Consider the following 23,007-nt stretch of genomic DNA (forward strand, 5'->3'; position numbering starts at 1 on the left):
CCAAACATTAAGAAAACATATACAGACTCCGGTAACCAAACACAAAAGTCCCTCATTAATAAACTTGATCACTCTCCCCTCCCTCCCTCCTGAAACTCTCTCACCTTCACATATTGGTTCCTGCAGCTTGAAGATTTATTTGTAGGGGTCGACCCCAGAGGGAGAAAAACGATTTACCATGTTAATGGCCACAAGCCAATGACCATCTATCACTTATATGATACACAGATGCTCCTTAATAAGCAATAAATAGGTTTAAAGAATAATTTCATCTAAATAAAAAAAGGTTTCTCTCTTACCTTGAGTCATGTTCAGCCGTGGATGTAGATTTGTTTTGTTTTACAGTGACTTCCACTTCATGCCACCTTCCCAAAGCAAACTGGAGCGAGTGGAATTTAATTTGTGGAGTTCAAAGCAATGAAACTTGAAAAATGCACTTGCAGAAGCTGCCTCGGTTACTCAGGATAATCAGGATAATCCACAGACCGTGCTGTGAGCAGTTTTAAGTGTTTTGTTACCTTAGTGGGGAAAGAAGTTGTCAAGGACAAGCTTTGAAGTAAAACACTTCAGATGTATGACTGCAAGTCGTGATAAACACTGGCCATCTGTCTCTTAAACCTGGTACATTTGGCAGGACATCATTCAAAAGTGCATCAGAGATAAGTCTGATGAAGCCAATGGGATTACATCATTAACTGTAAACAGCAGAAGTCTGATCCAACCTGCTATCATCATCATCATCATCATCATCATCATCATCATCATCATGGTGTCAATTCAGGACCATGTTTACCAACATTTGCTATTTATTAAAGATATGAAACATGCTTTATCAATCAGCTTCACACTATGAATGATGGGATACGACAAGAACATGCAGCTTCCTGCCAGAGTTGGAACAGTTTTGTTGTTTCATATGAGAGATTTCTCATCCTCGGTGGTGTTTTGTCAGTACTTCTCTCTCTTTGAGTGCATTGCACACATGAGGAAAGAGATGATGTCACATATCTCTGTGCGCCAGTGAGGATTTAGCAACAATCAAATCAAAATGTGATGATAGTTGGGTTGTTTGCTTATGATGCCAGGCCTTGTCTGATCAGACCACATCCCCAAAGTCCAGGAGAAGCAGGTTTACGCAGGTTTTTCAGGGTTAAAATCTTAATAAATATAAACATAAGGATTTTCTTTTATTATTAGAAACCAAGTTTTCTAGTGCTTTAAGAAAAAACTACCCATCCAATTTGTTGCGGGTTTTTCCCTCAACAACTCTTGGCATAGCTGAGGCATATCTGTGAGTGCATGTCTCAGCCTGTTGTGATACATGCACAGATTTTCTCTGGAAATAAGGAATAATAAAACAGCTTACTTACTTACTTGGTTTACTGTCCGTGGGACTGTGTGTGTCTTCCCATAATGAAGCGCACTGTGTTGTAGTGATGGGGAATGTGTAACGTCAGCAGAAGGCTTTCACTTTGTAAATGTAAATTGTCCAATGTGTGAGGATTTGTGATTTAAGTTAAAGGGTAGGTGGCAAATCCTGCAGCCTAGAGTTGGAGAATATAAACTACTTTACTAGATTTAATATTCACAGCTGGAATTACTGTATGATTTGGCAAGAGCTGAACAACATACAATTTACAACAAGTTTCCAGTGACAGCAGATCTCTAATAGCTGGGCAAGCTAAGAGTTTCAGTGTGCCTCTGGATAGACGAATAGGAGCCTGGTTCACATGAGCATTGATACATTCCTGCCTCTTGACAATCACAGATAGACGGCTCTTGTGTTTTGACTGCAGCCTTGTTTGCTTCCATTCAGAAATCTGAAACACCACAGGCTGATGTTTAAAGGCTGTGAATAGCTTAGTTTTCCTTGTGATGTTTAAGCAGAGGATCTTCACCTCACCAATTAAAATGTTGACCTTTTCACAGTCAGTGGAAGGTTGTTTTTTTCATCGGGTGCAGCTCTGAATGAACGCTTTACCCTTTACTAATTAGTCTACATGAAAACAAGGTGGATAAACAAACATGAACCTGAGTCCATTGTCTCGGTTGTGTTATTAAAGCACAATGAGTGTGATCTCTGTGTTTCTAAACTCTGAAAAGATTTGAAAGAGATTGGGTTTTCTTCCTGCTATTGATTTTAGCATTTGTTAATTTACAGTAAAACAAGTTAATCGTTGAAAGTTTTGTGTTATTCAGCTGAAGCATGCCTCTAAAGTCCCTCATGTAGCAGGAAAATATTGCATAACCCCAGGCGTTACAAATGTTGTTGTTAGGACACCATGACATTGTTTTATCTATTAAAAAACAATATCATGTGTTATAAGACTAATACATTCCAATTTTCACATTGGAATAAAAAACTTCTTTCAGCCTGTAGTAAATTTAATACAACAATACTGGTCTTTTAAATCCCCCTGAGGAATATTAAGGGATAATAATGAGAGAAACCGAGAGTTAGCATTGACTTTTTCACCTTTTTGAATCAGACATGATGAACTTAGGTGACCCCGGCTGAGATACATTGATGTAAAATGTCCAACTGTATGAAACACAGCAGTGCAGCTGTGTGCAGAGGTTTTTGTTTATTCCTTTTGATTTATTTATAATTCACTTTAGCATTCAAGCATGAGAGGTGTTCTTGACACAGGGACCTCTGTGGTTGGGAACAGAGTGGTCTGACCTTGCAAATACCTGTGTTGAATAAAAAACTACCCCACCCATTTCTCCTGATACCCTACTTTCTGAAAGTGTTGACTAGTGTCTGACGAGAGATTTCCTTTATGCCGGGATGTGATGGGCTCTAGTGAGGGAAACATTTGCCGGTAAGGAAGGAAGAACCACAGTTTTCCCTCCTCATCCTGTTTGGTCTCCTTCAGTTCTCCTGGTTTTACTGCAGTGATCACAGTCTTTTGCATGTGTGTGTACTGTATTTATTATCTCTGCACAGTGCAAAAGAGAAATTGAAAGGTAGTTTTCAGTGTTTCAGAGGAGTGAGAAAAAGAACAATACTTTAGGTTAAAATTAACAGTGGCAGTGTGAACTCAAAGCAAGAAATTGAAAAAGAACAACAGGTAAAAAGTAAAATGTTACTATGTAGCATGAAAACCTGTCTACCTTCAAGCCATGAAACGAGCTGATGGCTGTACAATAAAGGCCAGTGAGGTTCCCCCCCTTAAGAACATCTTTATCATCTGACAACAATAAAAGGCAGGCATGATATCCACTGCTGGGGATTTCCTCTCCTAGGTAAGTGTAAAGTCTGCAGTTTGACTTTCACACGGGAGAGAGATGAACAGAAAGCAGTTAGGCTGCCTACATGTCAGGAAGAGACGTTCAGAGGATTAAAACACAGCACTGTGTTTTGAAAAATGTTCCACAGTAATGTGAAGGGCACATATTTTGGAGTAAATGTTATTGTAGCCACACTAGAACAAGATATCTACAGTGTGTGCTCATTGAATTGTGTTGTTATAGATAACAGAAAGAATTTAACATCTCCTTGTTTTGAAAATACAAAGGTTTGAAGGATTTCCACTACTACAACATTAAACAGTTTATTTTTTGGGTCCTTTCATGCTTTTATTTGAGAGTCGGCCATAGGAAGATGACAGGAAATGAGAGGAGAGACAGAGAGATAGGAAAGGAAATACACGAAAGGTCACCTGCTGGACTCAAACCAGGGGACATTGCAGTTCATGATAAATGCCACAGGCTACCAGGTCACTTCTAAACTGTGTGTTTGTAACACAAGACATTGCATTTTTACAATATGCTGCATTTATGCCCTGTCAATGGTTCACCAGTCTGATGTAGTTCTGGCCTGGTTCTGGATCTTCCACCTCCCACGGTTCTGGTTTGTTCAGCGATTTATTCAGCACAGGTCTGGTGTTGAGCCTGTTGACAGCCGTGTCCATCGATTGGAGAAACAGTTGACATATCAGTGTTGGAGGTCGGACAGGGAAAGTCATCTTCCTGTATAGTTTATCAGCATCACAGCCATGAAAAGTAGCGGAAGTTAGCGTGGATGAGATAAAGGCAGCTCTACAGGTTGTTTTGAGTCAGAAAAATGACTTGTTACTGATTTAATTATGGCAAAACAAAGCAAAATACTATAAATATATATTAACATCCGAGCAAGAACATGCTAGAATACTAATAGGGTGTCTTTGTATTTTTAAAATCTACAAAATACAACTTCATCTAGCAATTTTAATAGACTCACATCAGCACAGCAGAGTAAATTTATAAACCTGCCCTCTCCAGTTTATAAAAGCTCAACACATCTGATGAAAGGAGATACTGGCTTTGGACCATTTAGACTTGAGATCTTCCCTGTGTTTACTGTTGCTTCCTTCACTGAGCCAAGGTTGTTAATACTTTTCTTTGTCTGCAGAAGTGTTTATTTAAACAGGAAATGGAAATATACACATGTGGATAAAAGATGACAACACTACTACGAATGATTTTTCAATTCATGGAATGCCAGTGGGGCAGTATGATCTGCTAATACAGATGCAGAGGCTGTTTATATTGTGTTTTAATCTTTGTCTTGCCCTGGTGTCTTGCCTGTGGGTTTAGGATAAAGAAGGTGGATGAAAGTGGATAAAGGATAGAAGCAGCGTGTAGTGCCATCTAGCTGTCAGCCCCGAGAGCTGAAACTGGAGCTTTCTACCTGAAAAGTAGCTGTTATTAAAATCTGTTGTTACATCCATGCATTCCCCTTCAGAAGACTTCGAGGTGGGCTGGTGCTGTTATGTAATGTTAGGATTGTCAGTGATCTCTTAATGGGCTTTTCCCTCCTCTGGCCTAATTTAACCCTTTGACATCCGGCCTTGTTGTGCAGGGTCAGGGGCTTCAGCTTTACATTACACTCCTAACAAGATCGGACAGCTGGGATTATCTTAAGTAACCGGTGTGTCATGTGACCTGTTTTCTTCCTCTTATTGTGGGTCTGGAGTTGTGATGTACAGTAGTTTGGTTTCACAGTAGTATGTCAAAGCTTGTTGCCAGCTGCACAGTGGAAACAGTTCAGATCCTGAACCAATGCTTTAATGTAAAAATGCACCACTGCAAGTGAGCACTACAGAAGTATTATCAGCAGAATGTACCTAAAGTACTCAAAGTTAAAGTACTCATTACATCTCTGACTGATATTTTACTCTCTATCACATCTTTAAATAGTTAATACTGAGGCGTCTTTTACTGTTGGAGCTGGTTTTAACTATGATTAAGTGTTTTAGTCCGATGGTTTCCAACTTAGGGGTCGGGCCCCGGGAGGTCACAAGATGAATCTTAGGCATTGTGAGATGATTATGGAGAAAAAGAACAAATAAAGTTCTGCTACACAAATTTGCATGAATGTTTTCATCTTTTTTATGAGTGAAATAATGGATGATTCACCACTAAATTACCAAAGAGAAATTATTTAAATGAAACTAGCTGAGATATTTAGAGGGGAAAAAATGTGACCTACCAGGCAGTGCTGCCTGATTAGTGGACACACAGCAGCTCGCAGCAAAAACAAACAGAGAAAAGATCTGTTGATGGTCGTATTTAAATCATACCAGCAACAATAAATACAACTGACACCTTCCACTATGGTGTCAATGTCTAGTCTGAATCTGAATATGAGCACTAATATATTTTAACCATTTCATAAGCTACATGTGAAGACAGTGTCTGTCAAAACTAAATTAGAACTTAATTTATAATGAAGAGAAATCCATCATTGAAGTAACCCACAAACGCAACGCAGGCAGTGTGTTCCCGGTGTAGGGGGGCGCAAGCCAAAGAGATGGCAATGGTTTGTATTTTATATGATTAACATATGTTTATTTCTCTAAAATACTAACATGAAAAGTAACTGGTAATTACAATACATGAATGTAGTCATGTAAAGTATATTAATTCACAACATCCTGTTGTTGCTCTGCAGGAAAGTACCTCCTGCTGCCCCCCAACCCCCAGCAGACACAGACAGCATGTCAGCCGTCATCTGAGATCTCTAACCTGGTTCGTATATGTTCCCTGAATCTGGGAAAGTCGGACCCCTCCCTCACCTCCAGCCTGGTGAGTACTTCCTGCATCACAATATCCTGTGTCCTGATCCAAGCAGGGGGCTCCCATTACCTGCTCTGTGTGAATGTCACCGAACCAGTCATGATAGGTAACATTACTTCAAAAGATCCGATTTGCATGAACCACAGCGTCTGAATATTCAGAGCTCTATTGCAAGAGGTGAAGGTGGTGGTCACAGAATTCATTCAGCATATACCCACAACAATATGGACGTGCTCTTACACATTTCTATACATATACTGCACATATTGCTTAGATCCTACTGAAAATAAATCATGTACTTTTTACAGAGACACAAAGAGCATTTTCAAATTCATATTTGAGTTATATTAGCATCAGTCTTGTACTTAGTCTTATTGGAAACATACACATATAGTAATGCACCAAAGTGTAGCTGTGAAAGCAAACTGATAAAGGAATCTGGGAAAAAAAATTACAGCTGCCACAGTGGAAAATCTGTTAGGCTGCTGCCTCTGTGCAGTTCTAAGGGTTTTGTATTAAACATAGATAAACCAACTATAATCAAACACAAATTCTTATTGCTTACAATTAGTTAGTTTATTGACTTAATTAAAATTTAAATATATAAAGTATTTTTTATAATAATTTTATATTGTAGAGAACAATAGGTCCAAACAGTATTCCTTATACAAAACATTTCTCTAAACACATTTATTCATGTTCCTACATTTTCAGCAACATAACTAAAACTCTATTATCTGTGTTTATACAGTGAGCAGTGAACTAAGATGAAACACACATTATAATTAGTTTTTACCAGTTTTATTTTTGTGTAACTTGTGTATTGTGTCTGACTTCTAGTTGAATGAACGGCCTGTATGTTTTATGAATGGCTCTGCAGGTTTATAAAGGGCTTTGCTTATAAATACATTTATTTCTATGGATCCAAAACATGACATGTCACACAACCTCAGCGTTCACATCTGTCAAAGATAATGAAATACACACATAAAGGCAAATATTTAAGATTGTTGCATGTCTGTTTAAGTCACAGAAATGTCTGCATCTTAAGTTTAAATGCTGAAAAATGGAAAGACTCTTGACAGAAACAAAGAGAAAAAAAAAGACATGTAGAATAACCCCGAGTGCATCTCTAGACTGGGCCGAGTGAAGTCATGAAGACAGATGACCTTCAGCGTGGTTGTTCTCTGTTCTTTCAGATGACACTGATAGATGCTCTATCGTGATCTTGTTGTCTGAGGAGTGAGATGCGATCAAAAGCAGAGGCTAATCCAATGCTGTAAATCTATGAGTCATCCCCAGTGTGTGCGTAGTATCAGTTAGACAAAAGGTTAATGTAATAAAAAGCATGTGAAGCTTTTGTTTGTGTGTGTGTATGGGGGTGCTTTTGAGAGTAACTGTGAGAGTATATTTTGGTTAACTGACACTTACACCATTAGTGATCTGAGTGGGTCGACCCAGAAAAAGTCACTGTAACCTGAACCAGAAGAGGTTGAACTGTGTCTCAGATGACTTACGACATCTCGACCGCCTTGTTTACACTAATAACATAATGCAGCAACTACAGTGCATGATCCTAATGACTGAATTTGACATGTAAAAATATAAAGAATAAATAAACACACAACATTAATGATTTAAATAATGACTAAAGACTTTGCAGGTGATTTTATTTTTGAATCTAACCACTGGTGTAAGTACAGAATATCTCAGCTCATTCCCTACACTGGGGGGCACTAGTGCATTTTCAGTATTTGGAGCTTAAATACATGTGTCCTCATGTTTCTAAAAGCCACAAATTAATCCCTTTGGTTACTGTGCCCTGCAGAGGGAACAAATACATGATTTCCTGTAACATAATTGTCCTGCAGTGAATAAATCATCCAATCGATGTGTTGATTCAATTTAAGTTTTACAACTTAATCATTTAAATGAATCTGTAACATCTTTAAAATATTGTGTTTTATAATATTTTACTGATACCTGTAAATATTTCTTTCACTTGCCAGCCATCACAACGCAGCAGCACAGAGTCTAGGGCGTCAGTATCTTGCTCCAGGACACTTGAGCAGGAGGGAGAGAGGTTCAGTAGCCACATGCAGTTTGTCCACCTCACCAGGACTGAATAACCTCTGACTGAAGAAACTTTATTCTGTCTGTCTAGAGGATTTGCATGTGTAATCAGGTCACATTGACAATACGGGTTATCTGATATAAAAAGTGCAGCTGTGGCACTCTGAGTCCAGATTCAGTCTAAAGTTGGTGGAGGGGACTCTGCACTCGCCCCTCAGGTGAGGCTGTAAGGTCGTAGGGACCCAGGATCCTAACACAGTTTTTTCATCAGATTAAATGGGACCACAGACACGTGGTTTAAATTGGGCTTGTCACTAAGAAAAGCATTGGGTTGCACCATGCTGCGACTCTCCACCTCCAAACTGAGTTTTCATGTAAAAAGCCTGGTTAACAGTTGATGCATCCTGTGTGAAGAGGTGAGGAAATTCATCAAGTATCTAGAAATATTTTCAATGACCACTGTTGATCAACGGCCTTGAATACAGCTCTGCACAAAGGAGTTTTTTGATGGTGTTATTTAGTCTTTTATGCAATACCAAGTGCAACTGTAACTGATTTCTTTAGATAAATGGCTGAATTGTCTGAATTCTGTCCAACACTGTTGTTGATATAATAAAATGTAAATTTGTTCATGATGAACAAACACATTGAGTCCTAAATATGCATCAGGTTTACATTAGTCTTGCACCTCCCTAAAATCTTCCTACACTTTGTAACCCCACACTCTTTTGCATGTATACTGTACAGTATCAAGCCAAATCTTTTAGTGGATCATCTTCATCTGCAACTCAAATTTCATCATATTCCTGTTCTTATTCTTAATGCTGTTTTCATCCCCTGAGGACTCAGTGGTTTGTGCCAGATGAAAATGAAATGCTGGTTACTGCTGCTCAGACTCTGCTTTGTGTAGACAGAAGCTGACTGGCTGATGTGTTGCTAAATCTCAACGGTATCTTTTGGAGTTGGTTGTGCTGTCACCTCAGGGTTTCATCTACAGCCACTGTGTTATCCTGCCTTCAGAACAAGCTTAGGAAAGATGGTGAAATAGTGGACCTTGGAAGAGGAGCGAAAGAGACAAACACTTCAGCTTCTAGCCACTGAACCTGGACCCTGTTATTCTTTGTTTTCCTCTTTGTTTTGGAGGGAATTTTTCCACACTATAAAATTCTAGCAGCAACCCTAAGTGTGCTTTAAAAATAACAAAGACTGCACATCAGTCGTATAGACATTTGTCATTTGTAATGATGGTTTTTATTTCGGCAAAGCACGCCAGTCCCTGGCCTTAGTGACATTAAATGAATGGAGGGCTGCCAGCAAACAGAGCGTGTTGCTGTATCTACTGCGCTGAGCTTGAGGTTGTTGTCAATTCTAACTGCAGTCACATTTGGCAGCTGTATCCATGTCTGAAAAGCTTTAATGGGCTATTTGATTTGGTTCTTTCAATGGGCAATTTTAAAACGTAATGATGCAAACGTGGGTTTTGGGTCTGGCAGTAGTACTTTTTTGACTAGAAACACAAGAAAAGTGACAATATTTTATAAAAGATGAATTGCATGGGCTTTCAGGAAAATGTAGAAATTAATTTGAGATTGTGTTTTTCATTTATTAAGCAATATTCACTGCTTCATTGCTTCACAGTTCTGCAGAGTTTCTAAAGCAGCCAAAGGGTTTGTGGAAGTGAAATCTCTGTAGGTAAAAGTTACTGTTTCTCTGGCAGTATTTAAGACCAGAATGAGATGAGAGCTGCATTCGTTTCCTTGACCACGAGCATGGATGTAGGTGACCTCAGTGATGCGTTGTCACGACTCTGACTGCTCCTGTAATTCACTGAGGTGACATTAGTTCTGCAAAAAATGGTGTAAAAAGACAAAAATTCTTACTTGTTGCTTCATCTGTAGTATGTAGCGCTTAACTTCTGTCTATAAAGATGTTATTAAGGTTAAAATAATGTTGAAACTTAGTCAGTGAATCCCTCTGCACACTAAGTAATGGCTACTTGTTTGTTTTTACTTTTCGGTTTTTTTTATGCCTCCACGCTGGGACAGGGTGGGAGGAATTAATGTTTTCAGGTTGTCCATCTGTCCCATTCTCTTAAGCGTGATATCTCAGTAATGTCTTCACTAAATTTCTTCAAATTTAGCACAAATGTCAACTTGGACTCAAGGATGAATTGATTAGATTTTGGTGGTCAAAGGTCAAGGTCACTGTGCTCTCATAAAACATATTTTTGGCCACAACTCCCAAATTCATTTACTGATTAATGACAGTAATGGCATTTTATATCCAAAGGTCGTCTTCACTGTGACATCATAATGTTCTGCAAAAACACTTCTGGCCTTTATTCAATGCTGTAACTCAGGAAGGGGGGGGTTTTGACCATATTTCCTGTAACTTTGCTGGTTGGTGGAGGTGTGTAACCATGATGAGGTCATTCTAGTTATCTCTTAATCTGCTGCTGATGATTTTCTCATTCATCCGTTAAAGATTTTCACTATAAAATGTAAGAAAGTCTTAAAATGCCCATCACAGTTTCCTAGAGCCTTAGATGATATTGTCAAAGTGTTTGTTTTATCTGACCAGTCTTCAAAAGCCAAAGAGAAAAACAACACTGACAAGATGGAATCAGTGACTTCACCAATTAATTTTCATTTAATTTGACTAATCAATTAATCATCTCATTTACAGGCTTTTTACAAGCATTTATATACATTAGAAAATGCAGCTGTTCTCAAGAATGTCAAATACACACAATAGGAATGTGACTTTATTATTAATCATTCACACCTTCACTGCAGGTTCAAGACCCCTCTGGTTCTGTAAGCCAAGCTTTGACCCCCCTTTGCCTCACAGGGCTCCCGTTATTGCTTTTTACCTCTTTTCCTCCTTTATGCTCTCCCATCATGCCCCTGGGCGTGCATGGCTCTTTTACTAGCGTGGCACATCTCTCTTGACTGTGATGCTCTTTGGCAGAAAATCAATACTTCACTTCTGGTGTGATATGGAGATAAGACTGTCATAATCCTGATGTTGTGCCTTTGTGGACTCTCATTCTCCCTCATAATTGAAGTCAGTGATGTCCTTTACTGATACCGTCGTTGCTGTTGTTGTTGTTGTTGTTGGAGCAGTTTGTTGTTGCAAAAGAAGGAGCTGCAGTTTGTGTGAACAAACATAAGGTACAGTGGTGTTAACAAACACTGGATTTTTTCAGTCATCATTGATCAAGCCATCTTTTTTTAATATTAACCTACTGGAAAAAAACAGTTATCCAGCTGAGTAGCTACCTGCCCACCAACACAAGTTACCAGCTGCACCTTATTGATCCCTGGGTCTCTGTCTTTGTTCTGTGCATGGCTGCATGACCTGAGCTCCAGTGTGTAATGTCTTTTTATAACTGACCTATAATTTGACAATACAACTGTGTGTGTGTGTGTGTGTGTGTGTGTGTGTACAGTATATGTTGTACTGGTGGAAGTATGTTTTAATTACTTCATCAGCAGATCTGTCCAAGGTTTGCAATGTGGCAAAGAGACATTAATCTTACCTGCCTTCTGCGTAACAATTGTGTGTATTGCTATTATTGTAAAACAATTAAATACAACTGCACACACACACAATGCACAAACCTACAAACTAAAGAAAGAAATGATTTAAGAGAATTGGGTCTCTAAATAAATGTATAACTTAGCAGTGAACAGTTTCCCTGCAGGGAGTATCAGTATAATTGTGTGTTGGTATTTCAGCAACATTGAGGAATAGTAATAACCTTACTGCATAAAAACCTGCTGTGTATGTTCCACAGGATAGAAATCTCAGAATTAGAAACCATGCATTATGTGACTGTAAACATCAGAGTGTGATATAAATGAAACTGTCACTGTTGATAAAGTACATTCAATCTGTCATCTGCTGTTTGAGACACAGTCTTCTCCGCTCTGAGATTCAGATGTGACAGTGTTGTGCACAAACGAACTTTGTGTGTCTTTGAAGGGAGAAGAAAACCTATTGCATATAGCAAGTGGACTCAGGCTGACATAATTTTCATCTCATGAATGCATACATTTACATGGCTATTCCAATTTATTCACAATTGAAAAATCAGGGTGGTATAGAGAGTTATGCACTGCAGCCATTGGTTCGTCTTGGTTACTATCTTTGCACTTGTTGTCAAGGTTAAAGACTTGCCTCATCTGTCGGGAGGTTGGCTCTACAGCTTTTTATCATGGTTAGATATTCTTGCTCCTTTGGCTCTGGACAGATGGATTCTTTGCACTGCTTTGTGTGGAGAGAATTGACTCCTTCTTTCCTTCCCGCCCTCTTCACAGGCCATGTCCCTCCTCTGTCTGCCTTACATCTGCAGGTTGCCTCTTGCTCTGATAAGCTCAGAGCAGAGGCTGTGGGTTACTCAATCAGCACTCTCTGCATGCTTTCAGAGCCACCGATCCCTTTTTTCTCCAGAGGCAGAGGAAACAACCTAAGCTGCCCACCTGCCATGAGGAAATGAGTCACAGACAACCCCTGGACTTTTTCCAGAGGCTATTCTTTGGCAGTGCACCAAGGCCACTGGCACAAACTGTCTGCCTTCATGGCTGCCCTGAAACCCACCTCAAAGCAGCTTCACTTTGTGGGATGGTTTTCTAAGCACTGCCCACTTTTTCTTTTTAGTATTTTTATTATTTGGAGTAAGACTACAGGCACAAACACCTACAGTGCATTCAGAAAATATTCAGACCCCCTTCAGTTCTTTCACATTTTATGTTGCAGCTTCATGCTTAAATAAAAAAATAATATTTTTTCCCTCATCAATCTACTCTAAATACTCAAAACAAGAATTTAGGATATTTAGCAAATTTATTAAAAAAGGAAAAATTAAAATATCACATTAAAATAAGTATTCAGACCTTCTGCTATCACACTTGAAATTTACCTCAGATGCCTCCAATTTCTCTAGTTCATCTCTGAGATATTTACAATTCATATCAGATTGAAAACCATCCATGAGGAGGAAGGAGCTGCCTGCAGAGCTCAGAGATGGGATTGTGTCGAGGCTCAGGTCCGAGGAAGGCTACCAAAAAAATTTCTACTGCACTAAAGGTTTCCAAGAGCACAGAGGTCCCCATCATTCTTATATGGAGGAAGTTTGGAACAACTAGGACTCTTCCTGGAGCTGCTCTCTCTGCTGAGCTCCAGAGCTCCTGTGTAGAGATGGATAAACTTCCAGAGGGACAACAAACTCTAAGCTTCATGTCTGGTTTCCTCCAAACATGATGTTGGTTTCATCAGACCAGAGAATCTTGTTTCATGTAACATCCTTTTGGGGCTATATTTTTTTTTTTTTTTTTTTTTGCAAACCTTCACTGAGGAGAGACTTCAGTCTGCCCACTCAGCCATAAAGCCCAGATCAGTGAAGTGGTGCAATGATGGTTGCCCTTCTGGAAGTTGCTCCTATTTCCACACAGGATCGTTAGAGCTCAGACGGAGACCACTGGGTTCTTGGTTTCTTCTCTTTTATCAGCACTGATGAGGTAAAAAATGTATCTACACAAAAAGCTGCAACATAACAAAATGTGAAAAAACTGAAAGGGTCTGAACACTTTCCAAATGCACCGTAAGTTGTTAAGATTATTCGTTTTATTATTATATATCGTTTGGTATAGAAAATGCTGGAAAATTCTGAAAACATCCATCACGATTTTCACAGCTCAAGATAACAAATAATTTAAGTTTGAAATAATTTATTGTTTCAGTACAAGGATAGTGGCTGTAGTGCTTGTCGCAGACATGAGACAGTTGAGAAGAAGGGACTTTCTGTATTGAATAAGACAAATGACCCCTCCCCTGTGGACTGCAGCTTCTCATCTTCATTATTAGTCCTATGTGGAAGTTTTCTTAATTGTTCCTTTAAGCAGTCACAGACTGAGCATTGACTCGAGACTAGTCAGATGAGCATAGCAGGATTCTTTAATTCCCTCAGGTAATCTGGAGGGCATTGTTCAAGCTGGAAAAGTTGACTACTGTAATCCTCATCCTCTGAGGTTTTAAGGGGTTTATTCAAAAACAGCCTGATTACCCGTGCACGGACCTGGGCTTTCTAGTCTTGGCTTTCTTATCAGCCCAGCAGCACAAATGACTGTTGCCCCAGCCGCTGCAACACACACGCTGTCAGTTCTACAGGCTTCAGAATGGGGAAAAGTTGATGTAGTGGTCACCTGTCTGATGATCCAGCCCACCTCCTCCACCAGGGCCGTACTCTCTAAGAGAAATCATTTGAGCTTGGCTGGAGATGAGGAGAATGGAAGGGGCCCACTTAATATTCACAGAGCACTACCACAGTGAATGGAAATGAGTGAGAGAGAGGGTGAAAAAAAGAGAAGGGGGGGGGGGGGGGGGCAAAGAAAAACACAGACTGAAACAGAATGCAAAATTGAAGGATCGAATTGGCAGCATGGCACTGGGAACAATTTATTTTCCAAATGCTAATATTTCAGGAGGGAGCATGGACCTTGAATTAGAGTGTGTGAAGATCTGTGGTCACTTTGCGTGGAGCTCGCAGAGACAGAAGCAGGGCATGAAATTGTTGGAAATTGACATAGGATTTGCAGTTGTATACATAGCAGGTCGTGCAGGGAGGTGCGGCTGGAGAGAAGAAAACGTTTTTCTTTTTACAAATTGGTGCGCAACAGTTTGTGTGACATTCTCACAGCAGCTCTGAAAGGTCTTGAGCCTGTTTTTACTCGGAACAGCATGCCCGACTGTTATTCTTTCCCTCCTCCTAATGCGATGCTGTGTGAGCTATCCTCTCAGCCATCATGTTTCTGTCACCTGCCTAACCTTCAGGTGCGTATTTTCTTGCAGTCTCCATGTGACTCATTGGCTGCAACAAGAGCAGGGGATCTGTTAGCCTGCCTGCCGCAGACAGGATGCCAGATTCATTGTTGGGGTTGAGGCAGAACAATGCTGGGAAGGATATCCTCTCATTTTCATGGTCACCTAGGGTGCCCAAAAAGCGTGTCTGCACAGAGAAATGAGTCTTGGGGCTCCCACTTGTCCCCGGTACCCCCCACCACACCGCCTGCTCACCCCCACCCGTTGCTACGCTAAATTAGAACTGCCTATCCTCTCTCTCTCTCTCTCTCTCTCTCTCTCTCTCTCTCTCTCTCTCTCTCTCTCTCTCTCTCTCTCTCTCTCTCTACACCTCCCTCTCTCTCTCTCTCTCTACACCTCCCTCTCTCTTCCTCGCTCTATCTCTCCTTCACTCCTGAAGTTACAGAGGAGAGGAACAAGAGGAGGTGTCAGCTGACTGCCTGCCTCCAATCAGATAAGTTCTGATGGAAGTGTTTAGCAGCTGCTAAGATCAGATTTAGCCTGAGGGAGGGAGGGAGCAGGAGGCTGGAGCGAGGCAGTGCAGCATGGCTCTGTACCAGTAGGGAGGCATGATAAGTCGGGGCTCTGTACCATGGACGAGTCCAGCATTCTGAGGAGACGAGGGCTACAGGTAGGCAAGCAAATGAGCGTGGGGCTGTGTCTGCAGGCTGACTTCGTACTCTGTGTATTGTGTGGTTTCTGAGGCTCCTGCATTGGTTGCTCTTTTAGCAGAACACAGTCAGGACTTTGAGACCTTTTTCTGTTAACACTTGGCAGAAGAGAGTGAGCAACATTTTGGCTCTGCTGCTGTTGTGTGCTTGTGTCCTGCGTGTGAGAAAATCTCTTGGGAGAACTGTGGAGACAGTTTTCAGTGGGAGTACAAAAGAGGATAATTAGGATATTGACTGAAATCAGCCTGCAAATGTTTTAATCTTCATGACTTTGTCTCTCTGAACAGATCTGGAGAGAATAGTTGACGTGGCTGTGGATTTGTGTCTGAACGGTTTTACTTTTTAAACAGCCTCAAATCATTTGTCACGTTTCACTTGTGTTGGCTGCCAGCAGGGGGAATGAGAGCAGTGTATTCAGAGAGCAGGATTGATTATTGTATGCTGTGTGAAGGGCTTTCTTGATCTTTATTGACTTTTTATGATAATGGGATGCACTTTGAGGCTTTTGCCTTTCTGTCAGAAATCTTGATTGAAGTGTGAGCTCAGTTCAGGACAACAGTGGTTAAAGACATGATCTAGTTAATCAAATTGTTCCTGCCGTCACTCTGACACAAGATGAGATATAAATGAAAGTGGAAGGGGAGGACAGGCTGTTCTGAAATATGAAACTTGTATTTTACATCACACTTCACATGAGTTTTAATCTAAGACCTTTCAGACATCAATCATTTCCTGCAGCCGAGCTGACAAAGTCTGCACTAGGTGTTACAGTAAAGTGTAAATTGGATTTGATTTATTATTTGGCTTACTCTTGTCTCGGCCGCTCGCAGAGCAATTGATAAACATGTTGATAAGGACGCCTCTTTTAAATTCAGCTCCAACTACTGCATGTGTTTTTAATCACAAACTCCCTGTGATCCATTTAATTAGGCTGCACTATGGCTTATGAATTAAACCAATAAAACAGCGTTTATGATCCATCAGTCACTGCACAATGAATAAAGGTAAGTGTTGCTTGTTTGAAAACTAATTTTTTCTCTGTAATGTTGTATTTATTGAGCTGGTAACATTTGACTTTCATGTTCACAAATTTGGTGTCCATGTGTTCCTCTGTGATTAGGAATCTCTATGAGAATTAGACTGAAGAAATGCTGACATTTAATTTATGCTCTTTGAATTTTTTTTTTTTTTTGGTCTTAATGGGTTTCTCAGGAGAAACCAATAATATATATATATATATATATATATATTTTTTTTTGTAATTGCATTTGCTAAAAGCTTCCCAACAGTAATTTTGTGCACAGTTGCCCTAATCTCTGTGCTCCTTTGTTGGACACCACAACCTCCTCCATTTCTTCTTTCTTCTTCACAAGAGTTCTTTATGTGCCCCAACACGCAGCTAAACCAAACACAACGGTCGCTCCTGTGGTTTCAAGCTGCCGCAGCGCTCTAACTTTCACATTCAAAAGGAAACACGGAAGTTAGTTTGTCAGGCAAATGAGTGTAGCTGGTTCAGCTCCACAGTTTCCCATTCATCCTCAGGCCAGGAAGGGATGACATCATTCCAGTCAGACCTGAGGAAGAACTGGACTATTTACAGCACAGAGTGTGTCACTGTTTTGGCCTCAGGTGAAGAAGATTGAGATATTATATTTGTCTTCAGTACTTTTACCGCCTCACTTTTTACATCTTGATATAAAATAAATTTTTTTGTAAAAGTTAGGTTCAAATCTTATAGGTTCAGCTGTTTAAAAAAAAAAAAATAGTGAAGAATTATTTCTTATATTTTAAGACCTAACCCTTTATTCATTAATGTATTCAAGAAAATGTTTGGCATGTTTGGAAAATCTGCTTATTCACTTTCTTGCCTAGAAAGAGATGAAAATATCAATAACACTCTTACGTCTGTATCATAAACACAAAGCCACAGCCAGCACCTTAATATCTTAGCTTAGCTTAGCTTAGTTTACCTTAGCTTAGCATAAAGACTGGAAACCGCCTGCCTCTGTCCAAATGTTACAAAATCCATATGTCGGAACTAAACCTCACAAAAATAAGACGGTAAAAATGACAAGTTGTGTTTTTACAGGTGATTATTATGTGCTGGACTGTGACAAATCAGCTGTTGGCTGTTCTATAATGGACAGAAGTTACAGTTGTACTGATTTTCTCATCCATCTCTTGGCCAAAAAGTGAATAATCATATTTGGCAAACTGTCAAACTACACATCACGGCGTCTTCAAATATTTATCCTTGTGGCTTTTCTGCATTATTGATTAAAGTTCCATTTTGTGTGAGAAACCTTAAATAAACTTAGGAAGAGACATTTTCATAAATATCCAAAAGATGGGAAATATAAAAATGATAAACACAGATGTTATATGTGCACATTTGTGCCACAGAAAAACTTTTACTGTGATATTCAGTCTGATCATTGACATTTGGCTAAATTTGGGCAAAAACATGCCAGAATTTTCCACTTGATCATCAATCATGAAGAACAAGAGAGAAGGCTTTAGTGTGCATGTTGATGCCTAATGAATGTGACAGGGTGCAGAGTTTATTTTTAGACTTTCTGAAAACAACAGCAGACTAACAATACGCAGGAGAATTATTGTTTCCCAGTATCAGACCCATTAATGAGTTCTCTAAATAAATTACCCAGCTAAAGAGTGTTCAGTTCAGTTCAGTTCAGTTCAGTTCAGTATGAATGTCTATCAGCGGCATCTGTATCTTGTGTTCGCTTGTTCTGGAGCAGTAATGTCAAATAAAACGTGATTTGAGACTGAGTGGAATAAGATTAAGTTTTATGTCTATGATGATCTTGTTTTGTTGATAAATACTGATCTCTGTTTCTTTTCTGCACTCAACTTGATTTACTTTTATTTTGTAGATGTGGTAAATGTAATGAGAGGAGCATTGACAGGGGGACGTGATGCTATTCTGTAATTGCTTTCTCTATAAAAGTAATTAACTTAATGGATATACGAGATGCTTTAAATGTTTTTCATTTTGCAGCATCTCAGTGGATTTGTATGTTTCTCTGGCTTGGCTGACCTTGATGTTATAAGCTTGCCGTTGTTGCTGAAATCCTTAGGAATGTGTCAGGGCATCTGTAGCAAGGCGTCAGTAATGATGCTGCCAAATCTGAAGGTATTTGACTTTCATGTGCACGAAGCACCTCTGTTCTCCACTTCAGTGTCTCAGCTGAGATGATCACCTTCAGTTTGTGGCTGTGTCTCTTGTGTCTCACAAGGTTCGTAGTCTGATTTTGATGGTGTCATGTTACCTCATTATATAAAATTTGTAGGATTTATATAGATTTTAATGACCCTTGTGATACAAGTGTCCTTCATCTTAATTAGGAGCAGCCTGTCAGAAGCTACCACACTGCATTGGGAGCTTTACTGTACTTCTGACATCCATCTAACACCGCCTCATAATAAAAGGTAGCAAATCAGACAAGTACAGTGACATTGTGTGTCTCCAAAGAGCTGTTTGTGTGAAGTGGTGTGAGCCAGCTGGTGTTATACAGCCTGGCTGACAAAACATGATGGTGCAGCACCAGAAAGGCCATCCCCTTGCATATTTTACGTGCATTTTTTATGGCTCAGCCTTAAATTCAGTTCATATTAAATATCACAATTTAAAAACTGATATTCCTCAGTCATTAGATGCTGCTTTTGTGCCAATTTAAATGGTAAATGGACTGTATTTAGATAGCGCTTTTCTAGTCTTAACAACCACTGAAAGCACTTTATACTACAGGTCACATTCACCCATTCACACACACATACAGCGCTTGTTCTATACAAGGTGCTTCTCATATACACTGACACTGATTTCAATTTTATTTGTATAGCGCCAAATCATAATATACATTATCTCAAGGCACTTTACAAGGTAAGGTAGAGACCTTACTTTGTTATAGAGACAAACCCAACAGTTCCCACAAAGAGCAAGTGCTTGGCGACAGGGGGGAGGAAAAACTCCCTTTTAACAGGAAGAAACCTCCAACAGAACAGGGCTCAGGGTGGGCCACTGATGGTACATCACTGGGGGCAATTTGAGGTATCTTTTGATTAGTGGACAACCCACTCCACCTCCTGAACCACAGCCATCCAATTTTCCTGAGTAAGTAAAATAGTTGTTTCCACAGTGGAAAGAACCATTTTACTGGAGCACCAAAGAAAACCTCTCATCCAGGGGGGATGAGTGAATAAGGCAAGCTCTCTTTAGTTAGAAGCAGTAAACAGCCTCTCTGCTGAAGTGTCCTTGTGCAAGACTCTTGAGTTTCTATCAGCTCCAGCAGCACTTCATTGCCGCTGTGAAAGGGGTCAGGTCAAATTATTAAACTTCTCCTTGAGGAAGAATAATCACTAAAGAAAATGTTCATCATCACTGGAAAAAATGATTTCAAACTCATTTAGCAAGAAACACACACAATATGAACAGCTTTGCATATTTTGCATTTGATATTTTTGTTTAAATAAATCTGTCCTTGTTTAACTGCTACAGGAGAGATGATTGAAATTTTACACAGATAATAAAATGGTGCACACATTTGTTGGTGATGGTGTGTAGAGTTGTGTGCAATAGCAGCCTCTGGTGTGGATCCAAGGAGCTGCCTCTTGTTTGCTCTTCCAGCAAATTAATGTTGTATATAAACCATTAATTCATCTATTTTTGATCTGACTTATACACTGAGGGAGAGTCAAACTACTTACAGTTGGATGTTTATAAAGGAAAACGCATTTCCTCCATGTAGATTAACAGGATCTGCATATATATCTGCTCTTCAGATAAGTTTATTATTATCCTGGCTGTGTTAAATGTTAACTTTAATTACTATATTACCTCCTCTCACTATTCATTAAAAATGAAATGCTGTAATTTCCCAAGGTGAAAATTCTCTCTTCTAAACTACAGCTTTTTATTGGATCAATAGCAATCTGATAATCTTACCCATGAAAGGTCATTTTTCAAATTTGTCAAAAGCTTATTTTTTATTACCATTTTCTCGCTATTATAAAACTTGTTGTCCTTTTTACTGGAATTTATATCTTTCTGATGCCCTCACAGGACCTACTGTTCAAACTGGATGGACGTATTTAGTTGCCTCCTCTGTCATCTCCAGCAGTTCGACCCGTCTGTTGTCTGAAGTCGTACGTCACTGCTGTCATTTGCATTTGCTCCTGTCAAACACCAACAGAAACAAGAAACAATGATACCGGTTACATGCAAATGCCAGTTAGTAATGTGCTGTAACATCAACATAAACATTTGGCTTTTTACCAACAACCTGTGGCAATTATCAAATAACAGAGTATGGAAGTGCAGTGAAATGCATAAACACCAGACTGTTGAGCCCTTAGGTCGTTTGTGCAGCAAGTTATTATGACCTATAATTACTTGTTGCTAGGCGACACCTAGTGGCTGTAGTATTTATGACAGGAGCAAAGGGAAAAGTGCGGTGATGCAGTTTATAGAGCGAAAACAACTCCTCGTCAGGAGGAGGTTGGGCTGTATGGATGGTGTTCGATTCCCATGTGAAAGTAGCAGTTTATGTTGTTTCTATTATCCATGACTGTTTGACAAAGTTAAGCACGTTGTTATTATTGTAACCATGACAACAAATATTGTCTAATGTTGAGGAAGTACTTATTTTAACCCAAATCATCATCTTTTCCTGAACCTAACCAAGCCGTGAGCGTTGTTGTAGTAGCTATGGCGACAAAGGAAGGTACACCGTTCTTGGTACAGTCAGCATTTTTAATTGTAACCACCTGTATGGTTGTTCAGTTTGGAGGCCTGGTTGGTAAACACATGTGTACAGTAATATATCATCAAACAGTTGAACAGTATTTAATAATTCATCAGAGCCAATGTTTATCATTGTCAGCTTTTAATGGGCAAAGTTTGATGGTGAAATTTTGAAATGCTCCTTTTAAATCTACCACTAACTGGCCTTTTTTTGATTTTTCCGCTTGTGGTAAATGTAACTATTTATAACTAAATTATAAAACACTGAACACCTATCTCAGCATCTTAATTCATGTTCACAACCTGTAGCTACAACCTGAACATGAGAAAAGCTGCTGAAGACACTCAGACACTCACGGTTCTGCAGTGTTGTTACAGAGTGATATGTCTCTTCACTCACAAATGATCTTTGGCTGAGTACGGACACATTAACCAAACAACAGGGAGATCAGGCCGGCGATACTACTGTTTGCTTCAGTTTTATCCCACTGGATGGTTTTGCTGTCGTCCTACAGCCAGCATTTATAAGATGGTGTTTGAGGAGAGTCAGCAGAGAAGGCCACGACTGTAGTTTGGTTGGCAGTGATCTTTAAGTCCTTTGGGACTCTCCTGGATTTGGCCGTCAGAGATTCAGGATCAATAACTGTGCAGCATGCATTTGAAAGGGTATCAGAGAAATCCCTGTCTAAAAATCCTGCAGCTTTGGACAGGATGTGTACTTTAAACTGTCCATGTCTGATGCACATTGGTGAGGAATGAACCACAACAGACATTTCTCATATGAACAGAAAAAGAAATATTTTTTGTCAAACTTCTGTCCTGTAGGTATCTGACTGGGTGCAGTTGTAGGTTTCCTCATCCATTTATTTTGGCTGTAAGGTTTCATTATTGTTGCATTGAATTGAGCTCCTCATTAAAAAAAAGAGGGATCACCAAATTACAGAATCATTATGCTCAGTGTCAGTCTTGAAATGAATTGTCTCCCTTGTACAGTATTGGACGAGGCAGTGGATTAAACATTTGTGACACCTAACATCCTGCTACGAGAAGAAATGTGAGGATGCCAACAGATTTAATCAGCAAAGCTTTCTAACAGCGTCTGTGTGCTTTGGTGTTGAATCTTCCCCTGCTGGTGGAGAATCAATATCGTTCGGATCGAGCCGGGCGTGATGGTGGAAAATATTACTTTAGACAGTGGTAGTTTGGGTGTACCGATGTAATATAAGCCAGCTGCTCACATGTAGTTCTGTGATCAAAATTCAAGTCACTGGTGGTTTGTAAATGTCCAGGCTGCTTTGTTTGCTACTTGAGATCAATGTATGCACTTGAAGACGATCTTCAATCAGTCCTATAACGTATAGTCTGTCTGTCTTCCTGTACTAAACATGTGTTGGGAGCAGATAAGTGGTTTTATTGATCTGTTTGACCACTTCTAATCTCCAGATAAACTTGGTCTCTGTCTTTGAAGCTGCATTTAGATTAGATGAAGCTAAGATTTAATTTTGAGTAAAGTCTTTAATCAAGATCCATTTGTTGTTCCCATGGTCATTCTGCAGACCAAGAGGCCTCAGTATT

The 23,007-nt window shown here is 39.6% G+C and overlaps 1 protein-coding gene across 6 annotated transcripts in view; it reads left to right on the forward strand.

Annotated features, from left to right (window-relative positions):
- mast4 (microtubule associated serine/threonine kinase family member 4) overlaps positions 1-23,007 on the forward strand; it is a 97,193-nt gene that overhangs the window by 18,354 nt on the left and 55,832 nt on the right. For 5 of the 6 annotated variants that reach the window (XM_071466729.1, XM_071466730.1, XM_071466731.1 and 2 more), the window contains exon 3: positions 5,939-6,072. In XM_071466729.1, coding sequence (XP_071322830.1) covers positions 5,939-6,072 — 134 coding nt within the window. Of the gene's footprint in view, positions 1-5,938; positions 6,073-15,488; positions 15,629-23,007 lie in introns of those variants that run through there. The other variant, XM_071466734.1, reaches the window with a different exon arrangement.

The sequence above is a fragment of the Trachinotus anak genome, unplaced genomic scaffold (genome assembly GCF_046630095.1).
Source record: "Trachinotus anak isolate AG129_WGS33_773 ecotype Australia unplaced genomic scaffold, CSIRO_AGI_Tana_v1 ptg000028l, whole genome shotgun sequence".
NCBI classification, from domain to species: Eukaryota; Metazoa; Chordata; class Actinopteri; order Carangiformes; family Carangidae; genus Trachinotus; species Trachinotus anak.